At 28.4% G+C, this 11,490-nt stretch overlaps 1 protein-coding gene across 3 annotated transcripts in view; it reads left to right on the top strand.

Annotated features, from left to right (window-relative positions):
- LOC107449062 (peroxidase) overlaps positions 1-11,490 on the top strand; it is a 76,080-nt gene that overhangs the window by 46,414 nt on the left and 18,176 nt on the right. For 2 of the 3 annotated variants that reach the window (XM_071184529.1, XM_016064480.4), the window contains exons 2-5: positions 4,013-4,221; positions 5,544-5,676; positions 8,000-8,226; positions 10,297-10,476. In XM_071184529.1, coding sequence (XP_071040630.1) covers positions 4,035-4,221; positions 5,544-5,676; positions 8,000-8,226; positions 10,297-10,476 — 727 coding nt within the window. In that variant the 5' untranslated portion in view covers positions 4,013-4,034. The remainder of the gene's footprint in view (positions 1-4,012; positions 4,222-5,543; positions 5,677-7,999; positions 8,227-10,296; positions 10,477-11,490) is intronic. The other variant, XM_016064481.4, reaches the window with a different exon arrangement.

The raw sequence follows: 11,490 nt of genomic DNA, 5'->3' as shown, positions 1-11,490 counted from the left end.
TATGTTAGAAAATATAGTTTTTCAATTGATATATATCAAATGTACACACCGGTGTCCCAAAGGGTTAGAAGACGAAACATTAGTTATATAAGCTTTTATTTGTAATTTGTAACTTTATTTGTGACACTGTAAAAATTAGTTTAGTCATAAAATGGATATGGAATTTCAACGTTATTTATATGATTAATATTCAATGATAAAGTAATGACTTTAAAGTAAAAATAATAACTTCTGAAAATTATTAATAGATACAGTACATATCCTTGTTATTTAAAACAGTAAATGAGAAATCTATCTTTATAGAAGTATCCAATCAAAGTATAATTATGTGATAATAAGGTAACGATTACAAGTAAAAACTACAGTTTTCCACGGGCGAGGTTTTTTTCAAGGTCGAAAACTACTCAGATGAATATTTCTGGTAAAATTACCGTACTCTATGTCTATACGGTGTTTAAGTCATTCATCTGGTAACTTTTCCGTTTATATGGTAGTGGTTTACCAGAAGTTCTGGTTTTCAATATTTTAGTTCTTATTACCACACACTTAGTATAAATTACAAAATTTAAAAGAAAACTTAATCGGACAAATAGTTATTAAGGTATCATAATAAAATGACCGAATTTTACCACATTTACCAAATTTTTGATCACAAATTATAATATCATATTTCATTGCTAATTTTAACGAAATCATTACCAAAGCACTTCGGTAAAATTTACCGAGCTTCATGGTTTCCCTTAAAGCCAAAACCACGATAAATTTTTCCTATATTTTTCCTAATTTTCTTAAATTTTCCTATACTAAAAATCGATTTTAATGTTAAATGTAAATAAAGTTTTTTTTTTTATCTATGTGTAAATTGATCCTTGAGTATAAATCCGTGTTTACAATATTAAATGAATAATTAAGAGAATAAAAAATATACTAAAAAGAACAAAAAAAAAAGGGAAAAGAAAAAAAAATAAAGCTACCAGGATGCACTGAAAAAATACAAATTCATTCTTAAAAGACAAAACGAGAAAAATCAAAAGAACTCCACCTTATTTATAATTCAAAGGAAAATAATTTTCACTTAAAAACGCAAAACATCAAAGAATCGAGCCAACACAAAAACACAACGGCTTAAATAAGCAGCTAAACAACAAAGCGTATTTCCCGTTTTTGAAGTTCTTCACGTTCTATTTCTCTTTTGATGGGGGAATAACCTTTCAAGGTCACTTGAACGCAAGCAAACGAATTAAGACATGGTTTTTGTAACGAAAGCGAAAGATAATATCAGGTGATGATCTTGAGTATGAAAATAGAGCGTTCGCTGCTTCCATTTAGGTTTTTAGAATTAGACTGAAATAATCTTCTTAATAATGTGGACTCATCAAATTATGAGAATAATGGTGGCAACACAATGAGTTAGAGAAAAGTGAAGTTTATTGTTGTTTCAGATTATGTTCCTTCTTTAGGTTTTTCCTCTTTGTTATTTGCATGATTGTTAATTATATTCAAAATGTGAACTTTTTTGAAATTTACATATGCTATTGACATTCAAATGTTTTTCTTTTTCCTTTTCAAAAATGTAAATAATTCATGTTTTATATGTAAATACTGTTGTTTGAAGTTTAAAATACGAAATGAATTCAAAAAGAAAATGTTAATATAAAATAGATTTTAGATTGACAATAAAAATAATTTGGAAATAGAAAAGAATATTTTTATTTAATTATATTTTTTCTCACGAATTTAAATAACATTTGTGAAATTTAAATAATGTTTTTTAACAGTTAAAACATGAAATTTAGTGTCGTATAAACGAAAATTGATTACATTTAAGCTAAAAAGTAAAAAAAAAAAATATTTAAAATTAACTTAGAATTCCTTTATTTTTAGTTTTGATCTTCCAAATAGTGAGGATAAATTTAAATAATAATATGCAAATTAAAAGTAGAGTTTTTAAATGGTTTCAAAAATATTTGGGAAACAAAAAGGAAATTTATTTCATTTAGCTATATTATCCCTTATGAATTTAAGCATTTACTATAAGAAATTGAAGAGCGACTTTATGCGTTTATATTGTTGATCGTCTCTTAAAAGAGTACTGAGCCATGGATCAGAATTATAAAACAAAATTTCTTTAAAAACAAATATGTTAAAAATGAATTTTGAGCCGTTATGGCTCAGAGGATAGAGCGGTCTCCTTCGAAAAGGTGAACCGACGCCTGGTCGATACGAATTCCGCATCCGGCTCGCACCGACCACAGTGCATTTTTACCAGACAAATGAATAAAATTTCCGTAAGTAGTTTTGAATACTAAAAAAAAGTCTGCGTTGCGAAACTTTCAATTTTATATATTATTTCTATTATTTCTGGGTCCAAATAATGAGAATATTATTAACTGGGTTGAATAAGAATTAATTTTATTCGGAAACAAATTTATTTTATTAAAAAATAATTTAAGATAAAGTAAATTTAAGTCCCAGACTTCTAAAAACATTTCAATTATGTTACTTGCGTTTATTTGTTTATAAAATCTGTCTGAAAATTCTGCTAAAAATAATTATGTTAGAAAATATAGTTTTTCAATTGAAATTTTTAAATATTTCATTTATCAATTAAAAAAAAAAATACTGTGCAGAGTTGTGAAAGAAATGGCCTGTTAGGTTATTCAACATAAAAGAAATTGATTAAAAAAGCAGTTAACTTGGAATGATTCCGTTAACTTGTTTCTACAAAGTGTCCCAAAATTCACTTAACAAATAGTTGAATATTTCATAGATTCATAAAACATCCCATGTATGGTTATTAATGGAACGGCATCTAAGGTAACTGTGAGTAAAGAAAATTTATTTAACAGATTTTGTTTAGATGCAGCTAACATAGAATTTTTCTGAATGTAAAAATTCAGGGCTTTTTGGTACGACACATCGACCAATAAAGGTGGGGCTTTGTAGTCAAATACACAATTTTTTAATGAAATTTTAGTGACTGTCAACAAAATTTCGGTAATGCAGCGCTCAATTTTATCCTTCAAATCTTGAATGAATATGCAGACTTGCATAGCAAATTTTTTTAAGACTTTAGAGAAACACCTTTGTGAAAAAAAATAGATAGCGTTAAACCGCATGGTCTGGGCAACCAATTCTAAGCAGCAAATTTGGAAAATTACTGGATTAGGAAATGACACACTGCTCAAGATATACCTTAACAGCAAATTTGTGTGGCGCTTCACTTTAATAATCCTAAAATATCAACTGCCGCTCTGCCTTTCTTTTTTTCCGTTAGTAGTCAAATTTTTACAAAATTTAAAATTTTGTGTTAATGTTGAGACACATTTTACATATATTTCAAATTTATTTATTTGCAATTTTAAGCAAGCTATTATATTTTCTTAGCATAATCAATGCTATGTCTTGTTGTAATTGAAGCATACTGCATAAAAATTTTAATATGTATAATTGCAAACGGCAATTCCATCATTGAAAGTTATTAATTCAGTACTGTAGTGCTGAAGTGACTAATTTTTAAAGTCCAATTTAAAATAAAGATTGAAATAAATAAATTATAGAACTTTTAATACGAAACAATTTATTTATTATATTGACTTATCAAAAGTAATAAAAAAATAATTTTCGAATTTTTTTTAAAACTTAATATTGAAGTAAAATATACAGAGATGCTGTAGGATGACTCAGGTACTTAAGAAGTCTTTATGATAATATAATTATGCGCTTATTATAATATTATAATAATATGTGCTTATTATAATAATTATTATAAGCACAAAAGTAGAGTTAGATTATGCTTTTATAATAATCATAACGATTTCAAATACGTTCTATAATCAATTTGTGAGTCATTCATTCGGGTTGTGCTTCAATAAATAGTTAAAAGTAAGTTATTCCGAATTAAAAAAATTTTTTATACTTTCCATTGCACTTATTATTACTTTTTTTTATTCTATTAATGCATTTAGAATGCTATTTTTTGTATAATAATCATGCTTATTTTTGTTTGCAGGCTGCTTTTGCGGTTGACGTTAATGATATGTACTTTTAAAGTGACATATGGTCAAAGTAGTGTTATAACCCCAAGATATGCAATTCTGCAGAGGACGCACTATGAATGGTTACCTCAAATTACAGACTATGACATGGACCAGGCTTTCGTTGTTGCAGAGCATGTTATCAAAGCAAAAAGGGCTCACGAGAAAAAGATATTTAAAACAGGTTAGAAATTACCTCATCTTTGTATATATTCAGAATTTATTGTGTCAAACAAACATGATAATTAATATTGTTACCCAGAAAAAATAGTTGCAACTGTATGGCACTGTATAAAACAAAGTTGTACATTTTTATTCACTACTAATTATTTCTACGACGTCCGGTGGCTCAGCAGTAGTACTTCGCGCTGTCGTGCCACAGGTCTCTGGTTCGATCCTCGGGCCGGGCAAGGTCCACTCAGCCTTTCATCCCTTCAGTGGGTCGATAAATGAGTACCAAGCATGCTTGGGAACTAAACATTGGGGGTTCCTCGTTCGGCTGACCACCTGACCGGAGCATCTGCTCCTGCACCCCAGAGCCCAAGGTTAAGAATACTGAGATGGGCACAGTAGTCCTTGGCCCTCTAGGGCTGTCGCACCACTGAGTTTAGTTTAATTATTTCTACAATTTTATACTTAACTCAGCACAAATGTAGTGAACAGTTTGTAGCAAAAAAAAAAACTTACCTATTTCAAATATTAATATTGTGCATAGATCTTGTGCAGTATGGCACAATATTGTGCATATTGTACTCAATATTGCACAATATTGCTCAATATTGCACCTGCTCATCTTAAACGCTTATAACGTTTGTTGCAACATTAGCGTTACAGATGTAACCCAATGTCGTACAGTAAATAAAGAGAGAGAAGACGGAAATTTATAGAAAAAGTTTGTGTGCGTAAATTTTTTTGGACAAGAGTTCAGCCAATATTTAGGCGCCCAGATAGTTCGTGAGCGCGGATACCCAGGATTGGACGAGCGTAACGGTTCGTGACTTTAAATACTGATACGACATAGAGGTGTGCTTATGGTTTAAATATGTTATACGGGGAGCATGTAGCAATGCAAAAATAAACTAAATTTTTCTATTTTTCAGGAAAGTGTTTTTAAGGACATATTTGGTCAAATTAAAAAAAAAGTAAACAATGTTCATCTATGGGATTAGATGTTTCAAATTATCATGCTCTTATCCTGAAAGATATTAAGTGTAATTTTCGGAAAATAATGAAATAAAAATCAAGAAACAATACTAAAGAGCAGTTTGATTAACAAACATACCTTTTTCGAAAAAATGCGGCTTATCAGCATATTAATTAATCCTTTACATTTTTTACATTCGTTAGCTGTAATTAATTCAAAAGATATTCAGCTCTGAAAAATTCCCAATTATTTTTTATTTAATATTTGAAGAAACAAAAAGAAAAAAAATCATTTTATTTATTCAAAATATCTTTTTAATTTTACAAATATGATTTTTTAATGCAATTTTGTTGTTGTTGCAGGTCGGATTATGAAACCAGGTCATTTCCCATCATCCGGACGTCATCAGCATCTTTTAGCTCCAAATGCGAAAGCATCAAAAATGGAAAGAGCAACAGAAAAATTTGAAGAAGCTACAAACGTTATCAAGGATATGTACGAGTCTTTATTTTCTATATTCATAAATTAATCATTCGTAGATTGAGAATAATTCATTTTATGAAGCTATGAAATAAAAAAAAAATTGATACAGTAACACTGATGGGGATTGGAATCGAAATTTACACTCTCAGAAATAAAATACTCAATTTTGACTATCCTGCAAACTTTAAGCTGTATTTCGTAAATTTTGAGAATAATTTCGTCAGCACATTGAGTGATTTGTAGAGTGACGAAGTTAGAATGGAATAAAGACTCGACGATCGTAATTAATTAGAATGACGAAATATATCCTTACTTTTGACGAAACTAGTTTCCTTGACGAAGTGACAATTGTTATTTCATCCTTTGACGAAATGTTCACTCTGAGCATATACCAGGAAACAGTTTCGTCAAGAACGAAGGTTTCGTGAAATTAGCGAATATATTTTCTTACTTTGTGCAACCTACATTTAGCACAAATTTTCTTGTTTCATAAACATTTTTTTTCTCAAACGCGGGAAAAACTAATGGACATCAATACTAATAACAATAAATTTTCTTCACAGATTTTAAGTGTATAATAAACAGAATATTTTTTTTCAATGGTAAGCACTTGGGGATTGTCCCATTGACCACAGGAATGCCAGTACTGCTTTCTTCTCGTTACCCAGTGGACAATTGTGGCGAAGCCACGGCAGTGGAGCAGCTTCGCCCACGTCACACAACGACAAGCCCGTTTATAGGGCGGGTCACATTCACACAGAGAGAAAGAAACAGCCAAGCCCTGAGCATGATTCGAACCCGCCGCCATCGGCTCCACAGTCAGACACGCTAAAACCACTCGGCCACCTGGTCGGCATAAAAGAAAATAAATAAAAAAAAATAATTATAAAAAAAAATAAAAAATTATATATATATATGTTTATNTATATATATATATATTATGATTCTTGTCACATGCTACAGAAAAGAGTGGAATACTTCATGCTTTGCTTCATTTAATCTGTTAGCTTTTTAATGAGCTTTTTTCATATACTTTCAATGTATTATAAAAATCTTATTAACGTTATTTTTATATGCGATTTTATAATGTTATTTCCAATGGGAAACATACAAGATGAAAGAGAAATATTTCATCCATTGGTGAACTTAGTATCGTTTCAAAGAAATTATTATGAATGCTTAAACCATTTTTTTTCCAGTATTATGATGTTAATTATCATGCTGAAATAAATGATTTAAACCACTTATTTCTTGTTTTCAAGGAGTTACTTCATTGGTTTTGATTATTGTGAATGCTTAAACCATTTATTTCAGTATGATAACGTGAATTATCATATTGAAAAAAATTTTTAAACCACTTCAACCACTTTTTCTATATTTTGAATGAATTACTTCATAATTTTTAATTCTTATGAATGCTTAAACTATTTATTTCAGTATAATAATAATAATCCCTTTGTTAAATATACAAAATAAGAAGCCTTACTACGACAGAAACATTTCAAATGATGAGATATCTAAGTTTTAAGCTTATTCATAACACATGTAATGCTTTTATATGCTATTTTTTGAGCTTTTCATACATTTTTATTTGTTTGCAATGGCTTCTTCATTTGCTTAAATAAATTAAAAACGTTTCATAGCTTCCATGTTTGTTCATTTGCATGGTTTCCCACTTTTTTCACTAATTTTTAAATTTTAATGAACGTCCTGAAGAAAAAAAAACACGTGTGATTTTGTGATAGCTACAAAATTTATCTAACCACTTTTTACGCATTATTATTGCGCATAAAGCTAGTCACATAATTCAACTAACCCCGTACTGTATAAAATTCCAGATCAAATAACGGTTAAAAGTTCTGGCCCGTAAAATCCATTTTTACCATACCATGCTACAGAACAAAAAATCTGATATACCGTAATTTCCACAGCAATAATTACCTTGAAATCAATCACTTTAATTAAATAAATATCACTGTAAAATTTATAGTAAAATATTTTATGGTAAAAAATGGATTTTACGGATAATGAACCCAATACCATGAACTTAATACCATAATTTGATCCAGAATTTCTTACAGTGTATTTATTAAAAGAAAACATTACGGTCTTTCATTACTGCTTGTAAACAAATTCTTTCTATATTTAACTTTGACCTAACATCACATTCTATCCAATTACTCATAATGCACACACACCTATAAATCTTCCTGTTACCAAACACATTAAAATGCCATTTACTAACAATAACTGTTCTTTCTGTAAGACCTAATGATATTATCATTTCAATAGAACAAATGCATGCATTTAACATTCATTGTTTAACCTATGACAGGTTCAGCCTGACGAAAGAACAAGTGACATTAGCCTTGCCCCACGAAGAATTAAAAGGAAGGGAGGCTTTGAAAGCCGCAGGAGAATGCCATGGCCACTTTTCCGACTCATCATGCCTGGACTCAAAATATCGGTCAATAGATGGGAGTTGCAATAATCTTTACAATCCTACATGGGGCAAAGGACAAACATGTCTTCAGAGGTTATTGCCACCGGATTATGCTGATGGTAAGATGCGGAACTTTTAGTCTCAGTTAAATATAAAACAGGAAAGTGAAAGTAAAAATAAATCTTGATTGTATTCCGCTGGCGGTATTGCACCAATCTGTTGTAAATGAATCATATGAGCACATATGACGTTTGAACTTTGTCGGAAAAGCTACTGTTTTTATAACAATGGGATCCTGTTTTAGAAAAAATAGTAATTTTTGATTGTTTGAGTAACCTGTTTTAATTAAGTAAATAATCCCAAGAATTTGAAGCGGTAAGATATTACCCGATTAAAAATTTCATTCACTTCAAAAATATATAAATAAGAATATATAAATAAGAACTGTTATAGTCGGCATGTTTCGAGCGGTCAAAAACAGGCACCCCGTTTCAGAATTGCCTAATCATTTTTCAGGTTTGATCTGAGTGCAATTGTAACACATTTTTTCAACTATAACTCAACATAAGCATTTCAACTATAAGCAAAGTTAAGCAAGCATATCGATTTTAAAAAAAACCATTGTATTTAAACTGATTGTCATTTTTCTGTTTAGAAAAGTTAAACTCAGTTTAATAATTTCTCTCTTCTGGAAAGTTTCGAAAATGAGAGCCTGTTTTTGAGTGTTTGAAGCATGTCAACTGTTATTTCCTATTTATATATCTTTAAAGTAAGTGAAGTTTTAATCAGGAAAAACCTGTTTCAATGTTTCAAAAAAGCTTCAAATAAAAAATTAGTTGTTTTTAGGTAGGATAATTCAATTATATTTTAGATGGTGGAAATATATTCTGAAAGAAAATAGTGTAATTAGTAGAAGTAATGAAAATGAAAGGTAAATGTAATTGATCTATGTGTAAATGTAACATGTCTCAACTATAGCTTGATATCAACTTTGTTAAATGATTTTCTTTAAGAAATTAAAAAAAAAAAAAAAAAAAAAAAAAAAAAAAAAAAAAAAAAAAAAAAAACAGTGGCTTTTTTAAACTGATTATATTTTCTCTGACTCGGTTTCAATAATTTCGCTTTAAACTTGTTTTAAAAATAAATGTTTGCTTAAAAACCGTGGCAAGCTTTTATTTCTTAACAGAGAACTGTGAATAAGTCAAAAATTTAGTAAAGCATTTATTATTATTTGTTTCATTATTATTCTTATTATTTATTGTTTTATGTATCGTTCGTCAGTTGTAACAATATTTATATATTGTTATATATTGTTCATTTCTCATAATTGATATATGCTTTGTGGGTTACGCAAATATTCATATTAAGTATAAATATTTATTATTAAAATACAAATGCTAACGCGCTTTTTAAGTTTTTATGCATCATACAAATTCTGATAACACGGTGAATTTGAGTTAAAATTTTAATTACAATTCTCACATTTAACTCAAACTGTTATATGAAAATAGATAGCTGTTTCTCCTTTCGGATTTTCACAGCCTTATATAACACATGGTTTCTTTCTTCAAAACAATAAAATAGATTTTTTTATTAGCGCGCAAATTGAAGTCATGTCTTAGAAATACTATCTGAAAAAAAAAAAAAAAAAAAAAGAAACAGTCTGAGAAAGTTTGAAGTGTTTGATTTAAAAACATATTGCCATCAGTAGTATTCATACAACTTTTTTTTTTATCTCTGGATTACTTTTATTAACTATTACATTTATTAATTAAGATTGATTTTATGGAGAAAATGCGATTGGAAATAACAGTTACTTGCAATTATTACATTTTCTAAAGCTGACGTTTCTAAATTCACTAAAAAATAATAGTTTTAAATGATGCTTAATATTCAGCAATTTAGAAATGATTTCATTAAAAGAAATGATTAGAAAACTTAATTTAAAATGCTAAATTAAAGATTTAAAATTGAGTGTTATATTTGATTACATTGGTTATGAGGATCATACCATAATGAATGAAAATAAATGGAACGTCCGCAAAGCATTATTCTTTTGTTCCTGAAGAAATTTTAATTATTTTAAAACTAAAAAAAGTTGTTATTATTATCTAAATTGGAATAAATTTAAAATTTTTTTATACTGCTCAAATTTTACAAAAATTTACTTTTTGAAAATTATTTTTCAGGTATATCGGTTCCTCGCATGTCCAAATCTGCTAAACCATTGCCGCCTCCACGAGTGTTGTCCCTCTACATCCATCGTCACATGGATCGTCCAGCACATGACCACACCCATTTTTTGATGGTTTTCGGCCAATTCGTTGACCATGATATTACATTAACACCTATTACTGGTATGCCACTTGGTACGTGATCTGCCACACCATGGCGATGTTTAGCGATTTTGTTCATAAATGATTAAACTGAATATAATGGTATGCTGTGGTGTCGCCATCTAGTGCAACAGAATAGAAATGACGACAACTTAATCTTCGTTTTTTTTCTTCATAAAATTATTTGTTAATCTAATTTTTAATTTTAACTTTTTAAGTGAACTTTATAAATAGAACGCTGGAAAATATTACTGACACTTTAATCTACATTTGTGAATATTTTTGTTTAAAAATAGTTATTAAAAATTTACTCAAAAGAAAAATAGTAAAATAAAAAGAAGTTAAGTTTAAAATCAATTAGAAATGTATTGTTTCTGAAATTATAAATATTTTTTTCAAACTTTTCAATGAAACTAAATAGCTTGCGTTTAGTATAAATGGAAGTTTCCTTAATATTTGATTATTGTACAAATTACTCGATGTTTGTAATGAAACTAGATAAAATATTATCAATTACCTTAATCTTAAGAACAGTTCTATTCATTCGAACGCAAAATATAAATCTATTTATTAAAAAAGCAAATACGCTGCATTGTGTTTGCTTAATATGATCTACAATGATATTTACACTTAAAATTTAAAAGAGAAAGAAAAAGTTGAGAAAGAGTGGAAATAAGAAAAAAGTAAGAAAAGTAAAAAATGAATATGAAAAAGTATGAAAGTATATGAATAAAAGTATATGAACTCAATAATTCTTTTTCTTCTTCTTTTTTTTTTTTTTTTAATTTCTAATGATACAAGAGGGGTGATTTAAAAATTTCTCCAGTATTCTTTTTCATCGTATTCTTTTTTCACCAAATTGCAGTTACGAAAAATAAAATAATGAGGCTCAAATAAACGTTTGAAATTAATTTAAGGTGTTTAATCGAATATATTAATTTTTTAATATTTTGTTCTGATTTATTTTAAATTGAACTGTAAAAAATGTACAAGTGATAATTGTCTTACATAGAAAAAATATTTTTCCTATTTTAGTTGAAACAAAAT

The sequence above is a fragment of the Parasteatoda tepidariorum genome, chromosome 8 (assembly GCF_043381705.1).
Source record: "Parasteatoda tepidariorum isolate YZ-2023 chromosome 8, CAS_Ptep_4.0, whole genome shotgun sequence".
In the NCBI taxonomy this organism is placed as follows: Eukaryota; Metazoa; Arthropoda; class Arachnida; order Araneae; family Theridiidae; genus Parasteatoda; species Parasteatoda tepidariorum.
This window is presented reverse-complemented; position numbering and strand designations above follow the sequence as displayed.